At 42.7% G+C, this 25,985-nt stretch overlaps 2 protein-coding genes across 2 annotated transcripts; both read left to right on the top strand.

Moving 5' to 3' along the window:
- The first annotated feature begins 1,984 nt into the window (after positions 1–1,984).
- LOC120058748 lies at positions 1,985–16,906 on the top strand. Its single transcript, XM_039007489.1, has 5 exons — positions 1,985–2,277; positions 2,372–2,641; positions 2,739–2,843; positions 2,963–3,331; positions 16,845–16,906. Exons 1-5 carry the CDS (start codon positions 2,016–2,018, stop codon positions 16,904–16,906), a joined length of 1,068 nt encoding a protein of 355 aa, XP_038863417.1. The 5' UTR covers positions 1,985–2,015.
- Positions 16,907–18,351: 1,445 nt separating this feature from the next.
- On the top strand, positions 18,352–25,690 carry LOC120058988 (interferon regulatory factor 4-like). Its single transcript, XM_039007747.1, has 8 exons — positions 18,352–18,525; positions 21,209–21,404; positions 21,522–21,607; positions 21,778–21,829; positions 21,925–22,023; positions 24,604–24,990; positions 25,203–25,321; positions 25,634–25,690. Exons 1-8 carry the CDS (start codon positions 18,352–18,354, stop codon positions 25,688–25,690), a joined length of 1,170 nt encoding a protein of 389 aa, XP_038863675.1.
- The last annotated feature ends 295 nt before the right edge of the window (positions 25,691–25,985 follow it).

Raw genomic sequence — 25,985 nt, 5'->3', positions numbered from 1 at the left:
GTGGTTAAGAACAGGAAACTAAACCTGTAGCAGACAGAGAAACACGTGTACACACCCATACACACACACACACCCACCCCTCTTAACATTTTAAAGGAAGTGTGTATTTCCAGGCTGTGAATGTGAGAGAGATTAAAGTAGATGTCACACGTCAAAATTTGATGGATGACCCTATGTGAACCTATGTGACCGCTATGTGAACCTAAGGGGCTGCCTGTCAGGACATCCTGATGGTTAGGTGGGGGTCTTTGGGTAAGGGTCCAGTTGTCAGGTCAACCGGTAATGATTTATGACCCAAGCCTGATTTATGACCCTATGTAATGATTTATGACCCTATGTCATGTAGAAGGGTGCATGTCAATATTTGGGTTTCAGGTCAGGACATCGTGGTGGTTAGGGGGGTAGGGTTGAGTAAGTGACCAGGTGTCAGGTCAACCTGTTTCTCACGGTTTGGGGGTGGTTAATGCCCCTTATAAAGCGGCTGAACAATACCTGTTTAAGCCTGTACATGATAACCCCCCTGAATATTAAACAAAAATGACACCTATGCCAATTTTAGGGATGTTATGCACGGCTTGTCATGAACCCAGTGACCAAAGCCTTGAAAAAGTTCTGTGTGAAGCTCCAGAATGTTTTAAAGGATTTTTGGGTACGAGTGAGGGCCACATGTCTTACATATTCCACCCGGAGGATTCTACGGTAAAGATATTCACAGACAGTGGACCCAAACCCCTTTATCAGGCAAAACCTGGGAGTTTTCCCCCGGCTCTGGGGATGAGAGAATGGCTAAACATCAGGCTGGCGCTTTGTAAAATTGAACAGGTCCTGAGTGGTACAAATGTGCCAGGATATGCTTTGGAAGAACAGGTCTGCGGCCGCAGTGATCTCAAGGCTCTAAGAATTGCTTCAATGGACTATAGCCCTGACAACAAAGTGACAATTTTAGCCTGTGACCTTTATGATAAGTCTAATGCTACAAAGTCTGTCAATTCTCCTGTAGCTTCCAGAGCACGCAAACATGTAAACTTTTTTATTCCTGTGTTTAGTTTTAAATGGGTGGATTATCCAATTTTCATAACCCTTATGAATAAGCTGGACATTCTCTTCCAAAATGGTGAACAGTTACAGCGCTGGGCGAGGCTTTCCTTGAGACAGAGTCAAGACCAAAAGGCCAGACGTCGGATCTACCCCTGGAGTGAAAACTTACCAAGTGTTGCTGAGCCTGGCAAGAGATCCCGGCATTTTGATGACCAACTGGACACTGACAATGGGGGGTGGTTGCATCAGATCCCTGGATCTGTAAGAACGGCATTGTAAAATACCTTAATAATGTAAGGCTATAAAATGTATGTACTAAATATTTTGAATGAAATAAATGGTTTTAAAATCAGAATCTTACCATGTCAGGAACTCTCGCGTTTGTTCACTCTTAGCGCAGTCGGTCCCTGAGAAAAAAACTTGCGCAATGTGCGCGCGTGTGTGTGTGTGTGTTTCAAAAACAGAGAAAAAAGGGTCGGGTGTGTTTGTTAAAAAAATACCCTTGCATCTGCGCTCAAGGCTCTCTATGCATGGGGGTCGTTTGAAACCAAGGTTTACACTATCTGGCAAAACAGATGCCTAAAAATCATTCAGCCCAGCGATGTCGAGACCTCCCCACCCCCAGCATCTAGATGCTAGCCCCCGGAGATTTTAGAATATCAAAAAGATACCTAATGTTTAGACACCCCCCCAATACCCTATGTTTGAACCAAATGGCAGGTGTTTGAACCACATGTCTTAGGCTTCAAAGATAACTTTGAGGCGGTTTTAGCGCGAAAAAATACGACACCACGCGAGTCATACGGCTACAAAAGCTAAGCAAAACAGGTCCCCCTGTTAGCTTCGTTTTCGCGCATTTACCCTACAGCATTCCCCCAGGAATAGTTATCGGACGGACCCCGTTAAAAAAGATCATCTGGTAAAAACCCTCCTCATGGATATTTCTCAAGGTTAGTTCTTGAAATAAATATTTACATATGCTATATATTAGATTTGTTTGTTCTTGGGAATTGTTTGAAAACGTTGTATGTTATAGAAATATTAAACAGGCCTTAGGGCCCGGATTCTTAACGTATAAAATGTCAATATTAGCTAAAATGATTAGAGCTTTAATATTATCTAATGTTTTTTTAGATTCTCAAACCTTCACTCAGATTCTCCGAGATATAACTGAACTCGAACCGGCCGTAGGGTCTCCGGAACAAATTGTTTACATCCCAACGCCGACCCTGAATTGTAGTAAGTAAGATTCAAGAATTCCGTAAGAATATTTATACCTTAAAAACAAAAAGTGTAGGCATCTTATATTAAAAGTTATTTTATGTGTTTACAGCTGAAATACATCCTAGAACGGGTGCCATAGGGAGTCTACACGGTTTCTGTGAAGGATATGCCTACGAGACAATTGTGCCCTACTCCCAGGATGTATTTACACACAAGCCGCAAACAGAGACTTTAAACGGCCTGTCAACTCCCCTGACCCAGGACCGTTGGACGCCCCCTATTAAACACCAACGGACAATCAGGGCCCAGATCCACAGGTCCGCTTCACCCGAACAATACTACTGGGAGGGTATTCACGAGACAGCGTTACAAGGACAAGGTATGAATCAATTATCATTTATATATATATTTTATTTTTATGCCTGAATATGTTTAAACATGGACTAATGGTGTTTTTTTTTTTTTTTTACTTTCAGGCTCACAAGCTACAGACCAGGCAGATGCTATAATTAGGGTTGCCCAAAGACATGTTCCCGAGTTCTCAGAGCTTCTTCAGAACAGCCCTCTTCAAAAAAGCCGAGGTATTTAATTAATGTATTGTTAATATATAGGCTTATATCTGAAATGTATTTTACATTTTTATCAAACATATTTTAGGGTTAATAACCTATTTTTCTGTATGTATTATTTTTTAATGCAGACTCCTCGCCGGCTTATAAAGACATCCAAGAAGCTACACATCTAGATCCCGAAGAGGCGCCAAAGACCCCAGTCACCAGAACAGCGAAGCCTGATGATTTCAAAGTTTTAAATGACATTTCTGAGGTAGACGATTTGATGTTCTGTGAAGTGGCCAACCTTATTGAAGCGGCCAATTCTGGTGGGGCAACAGCCTCTTGTGAAATAGACCAAGCCGTGCTTTTCAAGGCTTTTACACAGGGTTTAAAATCACGAAAGGCTTTACTTCAACGTCGTATGGGTATTCTATTCGAACATCAATACAATCAGGATGTGTCATTCTGGCGTAGAGAGCTTCCCCGCATGTTAAACAACAGTAGGGTTAAAACAAGCAAATACCTCCGTTAAAAAACACATATGTAAAAAAAAAAAAACACAAGCACACACATCCTTAAGTAGAGAAATGGCGCCCCCTATAGACCTAAGCGAGACAATTGAAACCCTCTTAGCGGAAATCCCTACAGAGCTCCAAGATATAATTAACCATATGAATGATTCTGGGCTAATTGACATAGGGGCTATAGATGAAAACCTATTATCCCAGATTCCCTCCGAACTCATTGAAATTATTACACGTATGAATGAGTCAGGGTCTGCAGATGAAAACAGGTTATCACAGATACCCGAATCAATCATATCTTTAATTACCCAGATGAACGAGAGCCCAAGGTTTAATTCTGCACCCCCTACACCTCTAAGCCATCCTTTAACACCCTTGTTCGAAGAGGAAACCCAATACGATGTTTTTGAACAGCTGAACAAATGTCTATCAAATCTGGAGCGGGAAGGTCTTGATCACAATGTACAGAACGAAAGCCCTAGGTTTAATTCTGCACCACCTACACCTCTAAGCCAGCCTTTAACACCCATGTCTGAAGAGTCTGAAACCCAATACGATGTTTTTGAACAGTTGGACAATTGTCTAGCAAATCAGGATGGGGATGGTCTTGATCGCAGTGAACATGTTTTGTATCGAAATAAATTCCACAATATTGAGGTTCGACAGTTTTTCAATTTCGCATGGGGGGGTCAGATTCGGGAATATGCTGTGTTTTACGTAATGCTTATGGACACTTTGAATGAACTGGTAGATAGAGTTAGAGCTTATAGCCAACCAAGGGATACCTTACAGTTGGAAATTTTTGGAGACAGTCTGCAGAGCCGTGTGTCGCTTATTTTAAATAGGGGTGAAGCAGATCTTGAACAATTTGTTAACCTGCTAGAACGCCTTGTTCAGTCAAATTTAAACGTGCTAGCAGATAGGACCCTCGAACTTGTAGTACAATTAGTCCGGCCACCACAAGGGGGCGGCGGGCAGAGACGTAAACTCGATAGCCTGATGCAGTCCGAAATCATAAGCAATAAAAAGGCCTACCTCATAATCGTTCACAATCATGGTAATAAGCTATGCTTTGCCATAGGTTTGGCCCACTTACTCAGCCCAGGATGTACAGAGCGCGAAGCGTTACAGAAAGCTCAAGAGCTACAAAAGGCTGTGGGTTTAGGTATACAGGAGGCTGTGGCTTTCTCAGACATAGGCAAATTTGAAAACTTTCTGAATATCAAGATTGTGGTTTTGTACCACAGCAGGGCTAATGACGCTCTCTTGAAGTTCCAAAATATACAAGAGCCACACCCTAAGACTATGTACTTTTATGTGCAAAATGAGCATTACTATGCCGTAACTAACATCACAGCATTTTTAGGCGCCCCATATGTCTGTCCAGCCTGTCATACCGGCTACACCCGCAAGGGGGGGCACTCGTGCCGTTATAACTGTTCAGTATGTCTGGATAAACATTGCCCTATGCAACCGCTAAACTTGACACCCTGTGAGGATTGTCACCGCACATGTCGTTCGGCCTACTGTTACGAAAAACACAAAACTGAAACATGGCACCCCAAGGCCTGTAAATCTGTAAGCATTTGTGACATTAACAAGAAATGTCCAAAATGTCATTGCAATTACAACCTTAAAATAGACAGCCCTAAACCCCATGTTTGTGGAATCATACATTGCCCAATCTGTAAAGGGCCCTTGAAAAGCAGAGACGCAGAAGTTGTTCAAGAAGTAACACATGAGTGTTACATTCAGCCCTTGGCTGAAGATGAACATACAGAGAAATATGTTTTTTATGATTTTGAGACAAATCAGCAATCAGGGGTTCACTTGCCTATTTTTGTATCTACCATGACTTTCACCGGTGAAAAGTGGTCGGCCGAGGGGCCCGATTGCGCCCGACTCTTTCTAAAACATTTTAGAAAGGCCCAGTACAGAAACTTCACGTTTATAGCTCACAATGCGCGAGCCTATGACTCCTATCTGCTTCTGAACCCTTTGATACAGCAAGGCGTGGCGCCCAGTGTCATTGCTCAAGGGAGTAAAATCTTATGTTTTGTTGACCACGCCTTCAAACAGAGATACATTGACAGCTTAAGCTTCTTACCCATGAGATTGGCTCAAATGCCAGAGGCCTTGGGTTTTGAAAACTCGGTCAAAGGCTATTTCCCCCACTTCTTCACATCTGAGGAGAATCTACATTATATAGGAGCTTATCCAGCCCCCGAAATGTACGGTTGTGATCAAATGTCTACCAAAGAGCGTGAGAAATTCATGACGTGGTACGAGACAGTAAGACATGGAACTTTTGATTTTCATAAAGAGATGGAATCATACTGTGACAATGACGTGGTTATACTACGTGAAGGATGCCTCAGATTCAGAGAAGAGGTAATCAAAGATGCAGGCATTGACCCCTGGAGCTGTACAACTATTGCATCCGCGTGCATGAAAACCTATCGTACACACTATCTAACTCCAGCATCTATAGCGATCCCATCGCCAGACAACTACCGACGACAATTCAAGGCCTACTCTAGTGGCTCCATTCAATGGTTGGAGTACCTAGCCCAGGATAAAAATGTTTTTATCCAACATGCTTTGAATCGGGGGGAGAAGGCTTTTGGGCCTTACCATGTAGATGGATACACACAGATTGACGGTGTTGAGACAGTGTATGAGTACAACGGTTGTTTCTTCCACGGTTGTAAATTATGCTTTGTCCCCCAGGCCATGTGTGTCCTAACCCAAAAGACTTTTGGGGAAATGTACCAAGAGTTTCAAGACAAACTGAATTCTTTAAAGGCTACATACGGGTTAAAAGTTGTGGTTTTGTGGGAACACGAATGGACAGCCCTGAAAAAGGCGGATCCTCATGTTCAGGCCTTCCTTACCCAATATGACCCTCCAGAGCCCCTGGAACCGAGACAGGCCTTGTTTGGAGGCAGGACCAATGCTTTGACATTGCGTTATGTAGCTCAACCCGACGAGACAATAGGCTATGTAGATTTTACATCCCTATATCCTCATGTAATGAGTTCCTCATGCTATCCTATAGGGCATCCTGAAATTATTCACAGCGACTTTGACGAACCCCAAAATTATTTTGGTTTAATCAAAGCGACGGTCTACCCTCCTAGGGGTCTGTTTATACCTGTGCTGCCTTACAAGGGGTCTAAAGGAAAACTTTTCTTTCCCCTTTGTCGCACATGCTGTGAAAACAACAACCAGGAAAACCCATGTGATCACTCAGATCAAGAAAGAGCCCTGACAGGTGTCTGGGTCACCGCTGAATTCTCTAAGGCTTTGGAGAAGGGGTATCGTGTGGCCAAAATCTTTGAAGTGTGGAACTTTTCCAGGAAATCAGACACACTTTTTAAAGAGTACATCAAGACCTTCTTGAGATGCAAGCAGATGGCTTCAGGCTATCCAGCATCGGTCACAGATCAAGAAAGTAAAGAGAAGTACATTCAAGACTACCATGACAGAGAAGGCATACTTCTTGACCCTGACAGAATACAGGTCAACAAAACCAAAAGAAATGTTTCGAAATTGTACTTGAACTCCCTTTGGGGGAAGTTAGCGCAGAGAAGCAATATGCTAACAACTTCGATCATTAAAGACCCGGAAGAATTTTTGGAATTTGTTTTTTCGGACCAATACGAAATTTCACATTTTTCATTCTTGAGTCAAGACATTGCCTTGGTGCAATGGCGGCGCAACCCAAAGTGGGTTCTACCCCCAGGTAATGTAAATGTGTTTCTTGCAGCATTTACCACAGCCTATGCCCGACTTGAACTGTACACCCTCATGGAACAGCTTCAGCGGCGGGTTCTTTACCACGACACAGACTCTGTGGTCTATGTAAGCAAGCCGGGGGATTGGACCCCCCCACTTAGCAACTATCTTGGGGGTTTAACTAGTGAACTCGCCGAGGGTGACCATATCACAGAATGGTCCTCATGTGGGCCCAAAAGCTATGCTTTTAGGACTAAAGACAATCACGTGGTGTTGAAAGCCAAAGGCGTGACTCAAAACTACGAAAATGCCCCGCGTGTAAACTTGGAATCAATCACGCGCTTGGTCGACGGGTTCGTAAATGACAAGAATAGTGACTTGGAGATTTTGACCTCCTACAACAAAATAGTGAGGGATAAAAAGGGGTTCCATCTAAGAAACGCCCCACTCACTAAAAGATTCAGGGTAGTCTATGACAAGAGACGGCTATTGCCTGACGGTACCACATTGCCCTTTGGCTACTGACTTATGCTACAAGCCCCAGTGTGTCTTAAAGCTTAAGATATAATGACGGCTGTCGAGGATTTTGACCCCCGTTTAAAACTGCCCTTTTCGGCCTTAATTGCAGGCCCATCAAACAGTGGTAAAACTTTTTTTGTAAAAAGTATTTTAGAGAATTCTGAACATGTGTTATCTCAAAAGCCTGACAATATTGTATGGTGTTATTCATGTTACCAACCTCTGTATGATGAATTATTGAAGACAATAAAAATCAAGTTTGTTGAAGGAATACCCGAATCTCTGTCTGATGATGAACTTCTCCCCCCACATAAATATAATCTGCTGGTTTTGGACGATATGCTATTTGCTGGTAGCGAACACCCCGAAATTGCACGAGCTTTTACCCAATATACTCATCATAGAAACCTGTCCGTGCTTTACTTGGTCCAGAATGTGTTTCACCAAGGTAAAAATAGTCGGACCATTAGCTTGAATGCCAACTACATGGTATTGTTTAAAAATCCTAGAGACAAACTGCAAATTAGCACTCTAGCTCAGCAGATGTACCCTGGACGGAAATCATACTTTATGGAGAGCTATGAGGACGCTACCAAAGAGCCATTTTCTTATTTAATCGTGGATTTAAAAGCAAATACTCCAGAACACCTTAGGCTACGTACAGGGCTGTTTCCGTGGGAGCGGCCTGCTGCATACCTTCCTAAAAAGTAAACGCTATGTCTCTGCGTTTAAAAAGAAACCTGCCCCTCTTGACAAGGCTAGTTGGGTCTACAGCTAAAGGACGGAAGGCCATCTTGGGTAGTTGTTCTTCAGATCTCATATTAGCCTTATGTGAGATTGCTTTGAATCTTCTCAAAGGACGCATTCCACTCACCCTGAACCAATTGAAAAAATTAAAGAGACAAAAGACCGCGATCAAACTCTTTGCCAATAAAAGGGCCAGTCTTCAAAAGAAAAGACATAGTATACAACAGTCTGGGGGTTTTCTTATACCTTTACTCAGTATAGCCGTGCCCTTCATCACCAGCCTTATTGCGGCCAGACGTGGGGGTTGAACACGCGGTGTGATGGCCACTAAAATGTACTTGGTGCCACAACAAGAGTTGGATAGACTTAAAAATCAAATGCAGGGTCCTGAAAATATCAGACAAACAGCTGAAAATGATTTGGATACGGCCATGAAGGATGTTTTGAACCGAAAAGGATTGAACCCCTATGATAAGATCCAAAAATACACAAACCTAATGCAAAGATATTTGACTCTGGTAAAGCAAGGGGAGAGAGAGACCAACCATTTAACACTTTCCCTACCGGACCCTTTAACAGATGTCGAACCTAACGATAGCCAGGCCCCGGTAAGGCCTGTACCGGCGATCTTACCTAGTGAAGATCCTATGTCTGGTGAAGCTCAAATGCCTTTTGAAGATAAAGTTATGCATGACCTACTGACACATGTGCCTTTACGTAACAGGAAGAATGTTAAATACATTATGAACAAGATAAAAGACTCAAAGGGGTTAGCTGCTTGGAACGATTCTGGAGAGTTTATACTTCAGGGCGCTGTTGTTAGGGGGTCCCATATGGTGGACTTACTTAAAAGTACCACGGCTGCCCACAAGGTTGCTGATGACCGAAGGCCTCCCGGCTGGCGTCAGTTTCTTAAGGCCCTGGCAATCCTGAACATTCCCCTCTCCGGTGTACCCAACCATAAGCTTCGTCAACAGATTCAAGCTTTAAAACAAAAGCCTTCAACGAGATACAGCACCCCTAAAGATGCCCCAACGACACCGTCCCCCTATGAAAGCGATGATGCTAACTCATTTACTCCCATGAACGTCTCAGGACCTTTTCCTAATCCCGATCTCTCGGCGTGGTTAGACTTTTGAAAATGACTTTTGAATGACTATGATTAAATTCAATAAAATGTTTTATTTGAAAAATAAGCAATTTAACATTTGTGGCATTCTTGAAACATATGACGTGAGCATACGCCTTGATTACGCGTTCTTAAACGACACACATTTGAACACTTTTGATATTTTCTAACAAAACAAGATACAAAGTTATCATTACTTCTTAAATCATCCTTATAAAGAAACATAACATCTTCAAAAGAAACTCCCCGGGCTCTTTGGCACAGGTAAAATACACAGTGGTGACCGCATGTAGTGGAAAGGTTATCTTGCACTTGTTTGATGCTGTAGTAGATCTTTGAACCGTTTAGGGTCAAAAAATCTTTAATAGATTTAGGGAAATGTGAAAAACCGGGGGGAAAGCCATAGGAATCAAAAAAAGTTGAGATTTTTCTTCCACCTTCCTGTTCTAATGTCATAGCTAGCCAATGTTCACCAGGCATGTGTTTAGGATGGGTATTGACAATAAACATTGCAGGCCTCTCAGGCCATATCTCAATAGGTAATTCATCACAAGCCATCACTCCACAAAATTGTTTTCCAATCAAGCGGCTCATGAGCCCTTCCAACTCTTGGGTATTCATGTCTTTGCTCAAAGGTCCTTAATAATAATCCACTAAGACCTGTCTTCGGGCATTCACTTCCAAGATTGAATCAGAGCATGCGTAAACAATCATGCTAACTGTACAGGCTAAAGGTGTACGGAAACGCATTTCCAGCCTGAGGTTACCTTGGGACACCACAGACAGATTTCCTGAGGTGTCATCATCAGGGGATAAATTGAAAGCATACAATGTGTAACCCTCTGCAAAATCATTTCTGTCAATAGGTAAAGAGAGATCTTTTAGATGCCTCCCTGTAGCCAGGAATAGATTGTAAAATTCTCGCACAGATATGTTGTTGTTAAATTGGGGTTGGAAAGCCTTAGCAGGAACCTGACGTCCGTCCTGACAGAGAGCTACATACTCTGCATTGAAGTGTTGAAAATTAAAGGGGTTTTTATCTAAACTCCCCGTATTAGAGGCGTGATCAACCAGACCTATAACCACATATCTAGGTAAAGGGCCTAGAAATAGGTTTTCTTGACTGCAGATTCTACTGCCCACAGGTATGCTAAAGGTTTTCATGGTAATTCTTTGGAGAGGGTAAAGGGCATTTCCTTTCATCAAAGCATGTGAGTGACCCAGGCGTACGGCCGGAGATACAGACACTTTTTTAATAAAAAGGGTGGCCCCCAACACTTTCAAACTAAAATCCCCGTCTTGGGGAGACATCAGGCAAAAATCATCCTTGGCCCTGGTTAATTTTAATCTTAAATCAACCGAATTTAAGAGTAACCGTTCTTGAAAGAAAATGTCAGAGTGTATAGGGCCTAGCAAATGAAACTCTCGAGATTCGGCGCAGTAGCGAGCTCGTGCCGCTAGTCCTTTGTTTGCACCGGTGGAAGGGTCTGTCGATTCCATAGAGGCTCCTGCAGTATCCTTGCTAAACAGCCCGGCGCTAAATTGTGTTTTGAGAGTGTCTTCGGAGTAGTTTAGTAAACACTCCATGATGGCTCTATATGGGTATGTGGCGCTGCTTTGACTGATTAGGCGTTCACCCAAAGTCACATCAACTTGGGAGAAAATGGTGGCCAAGGGGTAATTAATGAGACTCACTTTGGCATCGCCTGCAATATTAGACCCATCTCTTTTGGTCACTTTTAGACGTAAATGCACCAAGGTGTTGTTGAGGTCCAGATAGTTGTCACCGTGGCCTGGTATGAAAAATTCGATAGGCCCGTTATCGGTAATAGCAGAGAGAGGGGCTATCTCCACATAACTGGATCTATCTATTGAATGCTGCGTTAAAGGGGCCGTGAAAAGATCGAGTTCTGTCTTTATAGCTTCAGAGGACATTCGATGTAAAAGAGCCATGTCACTTATTCTTTTAGAAAATACTTCCTAGTATTCTTTTAGCCTGTTTTGGTTCAGACCTCCTCACTTTACCACGTCTTTGACTTACTGAGGTTCTTTTAACAGTTAACCGCCGCTTTTTAGGTGCCGGCCTGCGTCTTAAACCTGGGGGTCTCTTTTTTGGTCTTCGAGACAATATCATAAGCCCCGAGCCTTCTTGATGCTCCACATCTGGTGACGCCCTTCGGGTCATAGCATTGGCTACAACCTCACTTACTATATTTTTAGCCGCGGATTTTAAATGTGGTTTGGCTATGCTGAAGCCCCTCTTCATAAACGGTAAAACCATCCTGAAGAGGTTACGGAATATACCGCCTATCCCCGCACCATACATTGTCGGTGCTCCATGATATCCTGGTAGTCCATTACCAACTTGATCCACATAGTATGAAACATAACGGTTAGGGTCGAGCTGATGGTGCTCCATAACTCTTTTATTTGTATTATGTTTATAAATATAATACAGATATTATATATGTAGAGAGGTTTTGGTGGGTCTAAAGTGGAGTTTTACAATCGTTTTACCATAAGTAAATTCAATGTTTTCGTTCTGATCCGTTTTAAGCTCAACCAGAATGTTTTCAATATAGTTCTTGCTGACATGTACGTAGTGCGGCTTGTCATAATTGACAGTGACGATGTCCCCATCCTTTCCGTCTATATGAACTGTTCGCAGGAGGGGCACACAGCTGTCTCCGACCCTTTGATAGGTTATGATGTCGGTATACACAAATATGTTGTAAAATCCTGCATGTATATCCGCAGGGAATGGGAATAATTTATCGTTCACATACGTCCATTTATTGGGACCCATCCCCAACATGTAGGATAAATTACCGCTGGTCTTTATACCTCCGTTAGCAGGCCCTGAGATTTGTATCCTTTTATGGATTGGATTGTAGAATAGGAATATTTCCATCTTGTTCAGGGTTAGGTGTTCATTCAACTCTGAGACGATCCTGTCGACGGTTCTATAGAAACCTTTTTTAAGCTTAATAAGTTTTGCAGGTTCCGATAACCTTTTGCAATAAAAATCACGGTCCTTAGCTTTGATATTATACCAACTATGGGGGTATGTAATCTCGCTGAGACCTACTTCCCAAGCCTCTGATAACTCTATAGGCTTTGGAAAATTGGTTGTATACTTCGAACTCTGATTATTACGATATATCTGTGCCGACGCATTACTGGGGAGAGTCAGGTAGAAGCCGCTGTGTTCCATGATGCCCAACTGTGTACACGCGACTGATGCGCTAGTTATCATGACTAGGGGTTTAAATTAATCCCCGTTGCCTCCACCACATCATGCTCCAATACCCAACTGTTGAACTTTTGAGGCCAGTTTTTCCAGCGGACCAGCAACCATTTTTTACCCTTTTCTCTCTTCTGATCTAGAATCTCCTCCACGTGAAAGACTTTGTCTTTACCCAACTGGACCTTCTGTAATTCCTTCTCATAAAAAGATCCCTCTATAAGATCCCCGTCATAATCTTTTAATTTGTAGACCGGGGGAATGCGTGGCAGACATTCGGTAACGGTAAACAACTCCGAGCTAAAGCCTTGTTCGTATTTTTTGTCGAAAACACCCCTCAACTTTGATATACGAACCAAGTCACCCACTAGGAATTTAAAAGTCATTTTTTTCTTACGGCGAAGTGGGAACAAACCATACATATTTTTAAAGACTTGAAAAGAGTTTTCCGAAGAGACGTCAGAGGGCTTCATACGTATACTCTTATGGAAGCTGTGGTTGTACCCGTTTACTAAATCCTGAACTATGTCTGTATATCTGTGGGTGTTGTGAGCTGTAAAATATCGCCACATCCGCTCTTTCAAAGTCCTATTAAAGCGTTCCACAACCGAAGCTTTCAAATCAGAGCCTGTAGCAAAATGTATTATTTTATACTTATTCATCAGCTTCTGAAATGTTTTATTGAAGAATTCTTTTCCGCCATCAGTCTGCACTTTATTGGGTGCTCCTCCTGCCTTCAAGATCGAGTCAAAGGCCCGGGTTACCTCGGCCCCGCTCTTATTTTTTAAAACCCTTACAAAGGCTACTTTAGAGAAAATATCTATAACCGTTAGCATGTAGCGATTTCCATCATTTTTATCGGCAAGGGCCTGCATGTCGCATAGATCCGCCTGAAATTGGGATAAGGGATGCGTAGAAAAAACTCTATTTCTTGGAAATTGTTTTCTTACAGATTTATGGAGAGTATAGGCATCCTGCTCTGATAACCACTCACTCACTTTAGCATCGCTTAACAGGCTACCTGTTTCTTCGGCTATTGCTCTCTGTAAACGCTCTTTACCACCATAAGACCCGGGGTTAGCGGGATTATAATAAATGTTTTTCAACAGCTGTTCAGCCATCCTTCTTGCCTCTCTGAGGGACAATAACGTTAATGAGCCACTTTCAAATAACGACAACATTTCAGTTTGAGAATTTTTATTTTTTTAACACCAAGTATTACGTATACAACCAATTCAGGATTTGTTGCAAGATACAAGTCCCAGTTTTCTCAACAATCACATCATGCAACACCCTGTATATATGGTTTAGATTTACAGGTTTGTGTCGCTGAATTTTTAAAACACACACGTCGGATATATAAGTATATAAACAACAAATATGATACACGTTCACATTAAATGGGGGTTCAAACAAATAATGCAAAATCTTAGCCAAAGTTACTTCTAGCTCTTCAGACTCATCAACAATTCTTGATACCATTTGTGTCCATTGCAAACTCCCACCCGTATGTCGTACATGATTCATGATTTGTTCCATTTTCAGCAAACGCTCTACATTAGCCCAGGTATTGTGTGTCGTGTAGAACGATACATTATTCACTTTATTTTCAATAATCTGTTGCATAACATTTGTAAGGTCTCTCAAAAGAAAAAATGTATTTATTCGCTCCAACATCGTAGACACATAGTTACCCATAGCTTTTACGTCTAAATAACAAAATGTTACTCGGTCTCTTGGGATTTATTGAGCCAGAAAAGCACCACATCAGCAACCACAGCTTCCCGGTATTTGTTGTCGGCCACCAGGGTGTGTCGGATTTCTTTGAGTTTCTCGTGGATGAAAATTGCCTCCTTCAGTTCATGTAGGAAGGCCTCGGTTACCCCGTAAACTCTAGGGATAGACGGCACAAGACCCATAGCCTCCAGGGCGCTGACCAGCGAGGGTATAAACCTGCGGGACCACAGTCTTTTCACCAGCTCCTCAAAATGATTGAAAAAGTAGTATCTCGGAGGGTCGTATAGGCAAGGATGACGACGCTGGCTGGGGTGATTGATCTCACAGCCGATGCATTTTTCTCTTATATAGTCGCCAATCACCAAGTCTAAAAGTGTAGCTACAGAGGCCTTGATGGTATCCACAAAAATAGTACTGACCACCCCATCAAACACATCCTCAGGCTGGGTACATGTAGGGGGTGTCGAGGGTCTTGCCAGGGGTGAGTAGAGTGTAGGGCTGTGAGGCATTGAGTCCTTAGTTTCGGGGCCCCATGACGTAGATGCGTCCACGTAGATGGTCTGGAGATCCATGGTGTATGCTGAAATGAAGAACTGGCTGCTTTTTTCTTTTTATTGTAGAACAAGGCCATTGGGTATCTGGGGGGGCGTGGTTAAAGCATCCGCTTACTTAGTTTTCTTCTGACGCTGTATCTTCTGGAGGCTCTTTTACATCGTAATCTTTACGATTCGTATATATTATGCACTTCTTTAAATGAACAAGGCTCTGCCGCTGTTGGCTCTGTACAAAGAGATCATCCAACGCCTGCAACATTTTCAATTCCATTACATCCCAACTTTTAAAAGGAATAAGCAGACGCAGTCGGGTATCCCCAGTATGGCCCCCCTCCCTGAGGTTTTGGTTTCGGATTTCCTGGGTGCCGATATAGAACTCCACGCAGCCGCAGGGACGTCCATTCTGTCTTTGTATTTTCACCCTGTGAAATATTCGTCCTGAGGAGTCAGGGGTACCTTCCCAACGGGTCTCGTGGCCCGTGAACACACTATACCCCTTGGTGATAAGGCGCAGTTCAGGACACACAACCTTGCGAAAAACCGACCAGTCTTGAACACCATATTCCAAGCCTACAGTCTGGTCTGTATATTCTTCTCCTTCAGCTACCGTATAGAGGGTCACTCTACAGGCCACGTAATCAAACCGATACCCCCACAGCTGTCCATTAGACATCAACACTTGATCTTTCAGCGCATTTGATGGAGGTATTTGGGTTCTATAAACATTTAAAAAACGTTTTTTTGGAGCATCATATATTGCGGGTTGATACTTGGCCCGTGCTCTATGGACCAACCGAGGACCCGCTTCAGTTGTTACAGTCATCACTGCTTTGTCACCGATCCCAAATTCCATGGTTATTCTTAAGATCTTGTACAGTCTTAAACAGGAATTGTTCTGGGGCTTTATAAGGCTTCTGCAAAGCCAGCCTCTTTGAAATGTTCATTAACAACCCCCAACACTAGACATCCAGGAACAGTTTGACATGACACCTGGTCACTTACTTATCCAAAAAGCACCCCTAACCATCAGGATGTCCTGACCGGAAGCCCAAATATGGGCATGCCCCCATTCTACAAACCATTGGGGCATCAATCACTACATAGGGTCATAAATCATGATCTTTTTTTGATTTACGACATTGACAGCTTGACACTTACCCCAAAGACCCCCACCCCAGGCCAGGATGTCCTGACCGGAAGCCCAAATATGGGCATGCCTGCTACAACAGGACATAGGGTCATAAATCATTACATAGGGTCATAAATCAGGCTTGGGTCATAAATCATTACCGGTTGACCTGACAACTGGACCCTTACCCAAAGACCCCCACCTAACCATCAGGATGTCCTGACAGGCAGCCCCCTAGGTTCACATAGCGGTCACATAGGTTCACATAGGGTCATCCATCAAATTTTGACGTGTGACATCTACTTTAATCTCTCTAATGTGAAACAACATGACAGATGTGGTGATCAGGGGGCTACTTCAGCAATAATGCACGAGGAGGTGTGGTATATGGCCAATATACCACAGCTAAGGGCTGTTCTTATCACGACGCAACTTAGAGTACCTGGATACAGCCCTTAGCTGTGGTATATTAGCCATATACTACAAACCTCCGAGGTGCCTTATTGCTATTATAAACTGGTTACCAACGTAATTAGAGCAGTAAAAATAAATGTTTTGTCATACCCGTGATATACCACGGCTGTCAGCCAATCACTGCTCGAACCACCTAGTTTATAATGCACATTAATTTGAGGGGGTAGGGGGGTCCCCTCAATCCAATCTGAGTGGCTTCTTCTGTCAAACTCTCTCCACTCCTCTCATCTCAGCACCTCTCCACACAGACTGGGCGAGGATAGAGAGGCCTAATTTCTCACAGGACAGCCTTTAACTACTAAAAAACGTATTTCAACGTTTTCAGTTACTTTCAACCAAGCTATGGGTCGTTCACTGCAGTGAATATCGGATAAGTATTTCATAAATCGATGCACAGTCATTCGATAAATACCTCCTCTCTCTTTTAATGTCATTTCACTATGTCTTTTTAACGGGCTACAATCATATCCATGATGTATGTATTGTGACTCGGAGAGTTCCGCAACCCCTTTTCGGGAAAATATTATTTCGCCAGTCATCCCGAGAGAGGATGACTGTGGTGCATCCACCGCATGACGAAGGGAAAGGGAAAGCCGAGGCTACTCAGTCACGAGGAATGAGAAACTGCTCTGATAGCTACGCCTAACTAATAACTAATAATACATAACTTCAGCAGTGGTGCGTGGGTCAAATCACTAAGGATTCCAAGCCAGTAAAAAAATAACATATATTACAACCTACAGTATGTTGTGATAATTGCGTCGTTTGCTCTATAACTCATTTGTTCGTACGCCGCTGTGATATACAATAAGGCCCTTGACAACAGAAAGACAACGCATGGGTTATAGAGAAAAGCAATGCAATTATCACAACGTACTGTACAGTAGGTTGTAATATGTGATTTTATTCACACACCGCTACTGGTACACATCACAACTGCTGCTACCAGACTCTTACACTGCTCAATTTATACACTTGCCCACAGCCCCCTTCCTCAATTGTGCCTTCCTGTAATACTTATGCTAAAATATTTATTCTATTCTACTGGGCCATTTAGTATATGTTCGTATTCTTCGTTTTTTTTACTATTTCTCACGGTTGTTGCATCGTCAAGAAGGAACCTGCAAACGAGCATTTAGTTAGATGATGTGTATACCATTTGTCTCCTGTACATACGACTAATAAAACTTGAAACATTTATTGATATCAGTTGTTTCAGACATAGGCTATCACCGCATGCAATAACGGATAGCACTGCATAATGTTCTATGAGACATCTCCTCGTCAAATCGTTTGTTTTGCAAGTGCCAGCAATGGATTTGTTGTCGTTTTTTTTTACTTCACACCTCGCTTTCTTTTCACTGTAACTTCACACCTCCCTGCACTCTGAGAGCTACCCGAGCCTATGGCATGTAGGCCTACAAATGTAGTCGGAAACTGAAAGTATTCTAACATTAGCCCACTTACTTTCATTTTCGGCTTGAAAGGCGTCCAGCCACTCCAACATTGCGTGGTGATTACTTTCATGGGCACGTTTAACTATAATTTAACTAAAATAAATAGTTGAAAGATTGATATCGCCTTCTTGAAACAAATGCATTTTGTTTGTGCCTGTTAGTCTACAGTAGTGTACAAAGAGGGATCATGTGATTGTGAATAGGCCTACTACTTGTGGTCTGTACATCTCCAGTACTTTTGAATATTTTTTTGGGAAGTATTCACTTAAAACGTATTTTCAAGATGGAGAAGGCAGGCACGAACATGCATCTGAGAGAGTGGCTGATAGCGCAGGTAGACAGCGGAAAGTACGCAGGACTCACCTGGGAGAACCAGAACAAAACCATGTTCAAGATCCCATGGAAACACGCGGCAAAGCAGGACTATAATTTGAATGACGATGCAGCACTTTTCAAGGTTAGAATGTTTATTGTTTCTAGCCTATTTTGTATTTTGTATTTATTAGGGATCCCCATTAGCTGCTGCCTCAGCAGCTACTCTTCCTGGGGTCTTGTGGGTTATGCATGGGTGCCTTAGTAGCTCGGGAACATTCAGCTTGTCAACACTTCTTACAAAACAAGTAGTGATGAAGTCAATCTCTCTTCCACTTTGAGCTTTGAGAGATTGACATGCATGTCATTAATGTTAGCTCTCCGTGTACTTTTAAGGGCCAGCCGTGCTGCCCTGTTCTGAGCCAGGGGGCATTTTTCAAAGTCCCTCTTTATGGCACCAGACCACACGACTGAACAGTAGTCAAGGTGTGACAAAACTAGGGCCTGTAGGACCTGCCTTGTTCATAGTGTTGTTAAGAAGGCAGAGCAGCTCTTTATTATGGACAGATTTCTCCCCATCTTAGCTACTGTTGTATCAATACATTTTGACAATGACAGTTTACCTTAATTTAACTAGGCAAGTCATTTAAGAACAAATTCTTAGTTTCAATGACAGCAGGTTAATTGCCTTGTTCAGGGTTGGAACAACATATTTGTACCTTTTCAGCTCGGGGATTTGATCTTGCAACATTCACAGTTACTAGTCCAACACTCTAACCACTAGGCTATCTTCCACCCCAAATCCATGGTTACTCCAAGCAGTTTAGTCACCTCAACTTGCTCAATTTCCACTTGATTCATTATGAGATGTAGTTGAGGTTTAGGGTTTAGTGAAGGATTTATCCCAAATACAATGCTTTTAGTTTTAGAAATATTTAGGAATAACATATTCCTTGCCACCAATTCCTAAACTCAAAGCCAGTGGCATGTAATAGATTGAAAAAGTAAGGGGTCTAAACAGTTACCCTGGGGAATTCCTGATTCTACCTGGATTACGTTGGAGAGGCTTCCATTAAAGAATACCATCTGTGTTCTGTTAGACAAGTAATTCTTTACCCACTATATCGCAGGGTGTGTAAAGCCATAACACCTACGTTTTTCCAGCAACAGACTATGATCAATAATGTCAAAAGCTGCACTGAAGTCTAACAAAACAGCCCCCACAATCTTTTTGTATTCAACTTATCTCAGCCAAGAATCAGTCATTAATGTAAGTGCTGTGCTTGTTGAGTGTCCTTTCCTGTAAGTGTGCTGAAAGTCTGTTATCAGACTTTGTTTACTGTAAAATAACATTGTATCTGGTCAAACACCATTTTTTCCAGAAGTTTACTAAGGGTTGGTAACAGGCTGATCGTTCGGCTATTTGAGCCAGTAAAGGGGGCTTTACTATTCTTGGGTAGCGGAATGACTTTTGCTTCCCTCCAGGCCCGACGGCACGCACTTTCTAGGAGGCTTAAATTGAAGATGTGGCAATATTGTCCGCTAATATCCTCAATAATATTCCATCTAGATTGTCAGTTGGTGGCTTGTCATTGTTGATAGACAATACTTCTTTTTTCACCTCTTCCACATTCACTTTATGGTATTCAAAAGTACAATGCTTGTTGTTCATAATTTGGTCCGACACACTTGTGTTGTGTCGGGATGTATTGTGTCAGCATTTGTTGGTGGCATGCCTAAGTTTGCTTATCTTGATTACAGTTATGTTTTGGCATGTTTGTCTAGGTACATGTGCAAAGAGGGATCAAAAACATAACTCTTAACTTATTTTATACATTATTTGTACAACATCATCGAATAGAGACCCCCCAGAAGATCCATGCAAAATCAAACTTGTGCTGTGATGTGGCAAAATGTCCAATTCAATGTAGATTGATCAATGTTATTGATATAGACCAAATTAATGCATTGATTTGGATGCCCATGTAAATAACAGCGCATGTGAAGAGTTTATTTGCTTATGGTTACCTTCATGTGTGTGTAAAATACTGTTCTCAGATTTTATTTAACAGAGTTTAGATGTGTACAAAAATGTTTTTTTGTTTGTTTGTTGCTGGAATGGAATGTTCATATTCTGTATATTTATATTTGACTGTGATATTTGGTGGTCTTCACCTACTGTAGCTATCTTAAGATAAATGAATGCACTTGCATGAGTCACTCTGGATAAATGATTAAAATGTCAAATGTAAATGTTTTACATCATGTAGATCTCATAGTAGTGTATTGAATTATTTTCGTAATACATTTTCTAAATCTTGATGTCACAATGTATAATTTGTTAAATCTGCACCACTGCTTATTCCTCTGAGAGTGAGGCAGATATATAGGATTTTGCAAATGCTGAAATGAAACCATCAACTGATTTTAAAAAGGAAAGGGGATACCTAGTCAACTGAATGCATTCAACTGAAATTAGTCCTCCGCATTTCACCCAACCCCGCCGAACCAAATACGTCTGTCATTGCCATGCCTTGATTAGATAGTGAAAAAAAATCATATTTAAACAATAAAGGCTGATTTACCAACATTTCTGAAAATGGATATATAGCATTTTGGAATGAAACTCGTGCTTACACTCAGTCATCAGTGTAAGCCACCAACTTATTCTTTATGTTTTATTTGGCACTCATATGCACTCAAATGCTTATTCATATTGTGTGTGTGTGTGTGTGTGTGTGTGTGTGTGTGTGTGTGTGTGTGTGTGTGTGTGTGTGTGTGTGTGTGTGTGCGTGCATACCTTTATGTGGTGTGTTTCCATCTACCAGGCGTGGGCAGTGTATAAGGGGAAGTACCGAGAGGGGAGGGACAAGGCAGACCCCACTTCCTGGAAGACTCGTCTCCGCTGTGCCCTCAACAAGAGCACAGACTTCCAGGAGGTCCCAGAGCGCAGCCAGCTGGACGTCTCCGAGCCCTACAAGGCCTACCGTATCCAGGTAGTGACAGAGACAGGCAGATACTCAGGTACCAGTAGCCTCCATTTGCAGTCTTCTCATGAAGCACGAGTCTAGAGAGCTCAGAGCCCTTAATAGGTTTAAAGTGCGAGTAATTACTCTCAAACCCTACTTCACGCTCTCTCAGAATCTCCTGAAACTGAGAGTCAGGTGATAATCCAGTCCAGGAGCTCCAGTGCTCACCTGAGGAACACCATCACACACCATCCACAGGTAACACAGCGGTTTTGTTTTCAATGCTGTATGACAGGTGCATAGTTGCTGCCATCTAGAGGACACCTTTTGCAATAACTTTACATCACGTAGGGATGAAGTTTGCACACTTGCACTGAATGTTCCTTAACAAGTCAGATGATTGGCTGTGAATATGTGTTTTCCCTCAGTTTGGCTGCCATAGGGAATCAGAGGAAAGGGATGGAAGAGTCAACCACAGTGGTCAGTATCAGCCTCCATGTACGTGTGACTGGTAGCTGAATCACTGAACAATGTTGAATTAGATATGATATGTGTTTGTGTTCTCTCCTGTCAAGGGGGTTTGGACCATGTATACTACTCTTCCAACACAGGGACTCCCCAGATGGACAGCTGTGCTCCCTTCTCCATATTCAGCCCCACACCACAGATCTCTGGTGAGACAATACACTGCAGAGTTATTCAAATTTGAGTGGGTTAATGCTTGATTAATTGATTGATTGATTGATTGAAGGCCCAATGCAATCAAAAACGTGATTTTCCTGTGTTTTATACAGTACCAGTCAAAAGTTTGGACACATCTATTCATTCAAGGGATTTTCAGTATTTTTACGATTTTCTACATTGTAGAATAATAGTGAAGACATCAAAAAATATGAAATAACACATGGAATCATGTTGTAACCAAAACAAATATTTCATATTTTAGATTCTTCAAAGTAGCCACCCTTAGCCTTGATGACAGCTTTGCAAACTCTTGGCGTTCTCTCAGCTAGCTTCATCTGGAATGCTTTTCCAACAGTCTTGAAGGAGTTTCCACATATGCTTAGTACTTGTTGGCTGCTGTTCCTTCACTCTGTGGTCCAACTCATCCCAAATCATCTCAGTTGGGTTGAGGTCGAGTGATTGTGGAGGCCAGGTCATCGGGGTGGCAGGTAGCCTAGTGGTTAGAGTGTTGGACTAGTAACCGGTAGGTTGCAAGATCACATCCCCGAGCTGACAAGGTAAAAATCTGTCGTTGTACCCCTGAACAAGGCAGTTAACCCACTGTTCCTAGGCTGTCATTGAAATTAAGAATTTGTTTGTAACTGACTTGCCTAGTTAAATAAAGTAAAAAATAAATAAATCTGATGCAGCTCTCCTTCTTGGTCAAATAGCCCTTACACAGCCTGGCGGTGTGTTGGGTCATTGTCCTGTTTAAAAGCAATTGATAGTCTCACTAAGAGCAAACCAGATGGGATGGCGTATCGCTGCAGAATGCCATCAAACGTCCTCCTCCATGCTTCACGGTGGAAACCACACATGCAGAGGTCATCCGTTCACCTACTCTGTGTCTCATAAAGACAGGGCGGTTGGAACCAAGAATCTCAAATATGGACTCCAAAGGACAGATTTACACCAGTCTAATGTCCATTGCTTGTGTTTCTCGGCCCAAGCAAGTCTCATCTTATTTTTATCCTTCAGTAATTGTTTCTTTGTAGCAATTCGACCACAAAGGCCGATTCACACAGTCACCTCTGAACAGTTGATGTTGAAATGTGTCTGTTACTTTAACTCTGTGAAGCATTTTTTGGGGCTGGAATTTCTGAGGCTGAGGTAACTCTGGGTCTTCCTTTCCTGTGGCGGTCCTCAGGAGAGCCAGTTTCATCATAGCGCTTGATGGTTTTTGCGACTGCACTTGAAGAAACGTTCAAAGTTATTGAAATGTTCCAGATTGACTGACCTTCATTATAACGTTTCAGGTAAGACCCAAGTGCAGACTATGTTGAAGTAATAATGTTTATTACAGCAACAGGGGCAGGCAAACGGCAGGTCAAGGCAGGCAGGGGTCAATAATCCAGAGTAGTGGAGCAAAGGTACAGGACGGCAGGTAGGCTCAGGGGCAGGCAGAGTGGTCAGGCAGGCGGGCTCAGAGTCAGGACAGGCAAGGGTCAAAACCAGGAGGGCGAGAAAAAGAGAGACTTGGGAAAAGCAGGAGCTGAGAAAAACGCTGGTTGACTTGACAAACAAGACAAACTGTCAGCAGACAAACAGAGAACAGAGGTATAAATACACAGGTGATAATGGGGAAGATGGGCGACATCTGGAGGGGGGTGGAGACATTCGCAAGGACAGATGAAACAGATCAGGGCGTGACATTCATGTCTTAAAGTAATGATGGACTGTCGTTTCTCTTTGCTTTTTTGAGTGGTTCTTGCCATAATGTGGACTTGGTCTTTTACCAAATAGGGCATCTTCTGTATTCCACCCCTACCTTGTCACAACACAACTGATTGGTTCAATCGCATTAAGAAGGAAAGAAATTCCACAAATCACCTTTTAACCTTTTAACATGGCACACCTGTTAATTGAAATGCATTTAATGAAGCTGGTTGAGAGAATGCCAAGAGTGTCCAAAGCTGTCATCATGGCAAAGGGTGGCTACTTTGAAGAATCTCAAATCTCAAATGTATTTTGGTTTGTTTAACACGTTTTTAGTTACTACATGACTCCATGTGTGTTATGTCAGTCATAGTTTTGATGTCTTCACTATTATTCTACAATGCAGAAAATAGTCAAAATAAATAATGAGTAGGTGTGTCCAACTTTTGACTGGTACTGTATATTTTTCCACACTGTGAGGTTGCAATAATATTGTGAAATTGTGAAAATTATGAAAATGCCCTTTAAGTGAAAGAGCTGTTTGAAAAGACTGCCTGAAATTTCTGTCTGTTTTGGTGGGATGGAGTTTTGTCCTGTCTGGTGACATCACCAGGTGATAAATGAGTTAATACACCAATGAGAAAGAGAGTTCCAAACCTCACAGTTAGTTTTGGCAAATTTCTTGCTTGAGAATTTCTCTTTCATAAGAATCAATTTTTGTTTATTTTTTCAATTTTAATTGAAATCGATCACGGTAAGGTACTTAATTGTTACCCAGAAATGATTTGATATTGAGATAAAAAAGGGCTGCATTTGGACCTTTAATTAGCATGTGTGTGTTTGCATTGCTTGTGTCTGTGTTTGCGTTTGTCCAGACTTCCGTGTGCGGGTGTGTCTGTTCTACCAGGACCAGCTAGTAGTGGATGTGACCACCAGCACCCCAGATGGCTGTTTCATTCTACATGGTCAGGTGCCCCTGGGGAACGAGAGGATCTATGGCCCCTGCACAGCCCAACAGGTCCCCTTCCCCCCTCCAGGGGTCATCCACCTGCCCCCCTGTATCGCTGAGGCCATGGGCCGCCTGCTGCCCCACTTGGAGAGGGGTGTCCTGGTGTGGGTGGCTCCAGATGGGGTGTTTATCAAGAGGTTCTGCCAGGGCAGGGTGTACTGGAGTGGTCCTCTGGCCCAGCACACAGACAGGCCCAACAAGCTGAACAGAGAGAGGACCTGCAAGCTGCTGAATACACCTATATTTCTGAACGGTAGGGGCGTCACTAATACAACTTCTGTGTAGCAAACAGATGTGATATGGTGAGACAGTGAACCTGGCTCCCTATCAATCCCTCTCTTGTTCTCTCTCCATCCTTCCCCTTCTGTCTCTCCATCCCTTTTAATTCTCTCTCTCTCCATCCTTCCCCTTCTGTCTTTCCATCCCCTTCTCTCTCTCCACCCCTCCCGTTCTCTCTCTCCACAGAGCTCCAGGACTTTCTCAAAGGGGCGGGACCCAAACCTCGCTACGAGATTGACCTCTGCTTTGGGGAGGAGTTTCCCGATGCCAGCCCCCTGAAAACAAGGAAGCTGATCATTGCACAGGTGACTAATGTAATGGGGTCAGGGGTCACTGTGGATTAGGGATTTCCTGTGCTACAGCAACTGACCCTTTGCCTAGTTTAGTGGGCCCATATTTACAGTATGTTGATTTTATAATTATCTTTTTAGTCTGTACAATGTTATTATATTGTTATATAGTATTAATATGAAGAAAGTTTTTCATTCCATCAATCCAGGTCTTTCCCTCCCATTTGAGCAGTAAACTGCATGTATTCTGCAGTAGCTACCAGCAGAGGTCCTTCTAGTCATAGTCAGTGACAATGTCTTCCTGTCTGTGTGTGTGTTGGTGTGCAGGTAGTGCCCCTGTTTGCTGTCAACCTACTGCAGAGGTGCCAGAGGTTGGGGCCATAAGAGAGACCACGCCTTCACACTCACGTCACCAAGGGGGAGGGTTAAAAGGGTCAGTCCCAACCCTCTCCCAGCACTGATGAGACCAGGACCCATCTCTGAGTAACCCCTTAGGAACACCCCCCCCCTGGTACCCTCCTGTCCCAGTCTAGCCAGCCATGATGAGGGGTGAGTCGAATCTCGAGACACCCCCCAAAAATATCTGAGTTTGGCTGCCTGTGTTAACACACTCATGGTTTTCTTAACATACAGCAATTGAAATATTGGTTTTATTTTTGAGTTTGACAATGTAATCGAC

The sequence above is a fragment of the Salvelinus namaycush genome, chromosome 14 (assembly GCF_016432855.1).
Source record: "Salvelinus namaycush isolate Seneca chromosome 14, SaNama_1.0, whole genome shotgun sequence".
NCBI classification, from domain to species: Eukaryota; Metazoa; Chordata; class Actinopteri; order Salmoniformes; family Salmonidae; genus Salvelinus; species Salvelinus namaycush.
Note: the sequence above shows the minus strand (reverse complement) of the source record. Positions and strands in the feature narration are given on the sequence as shown.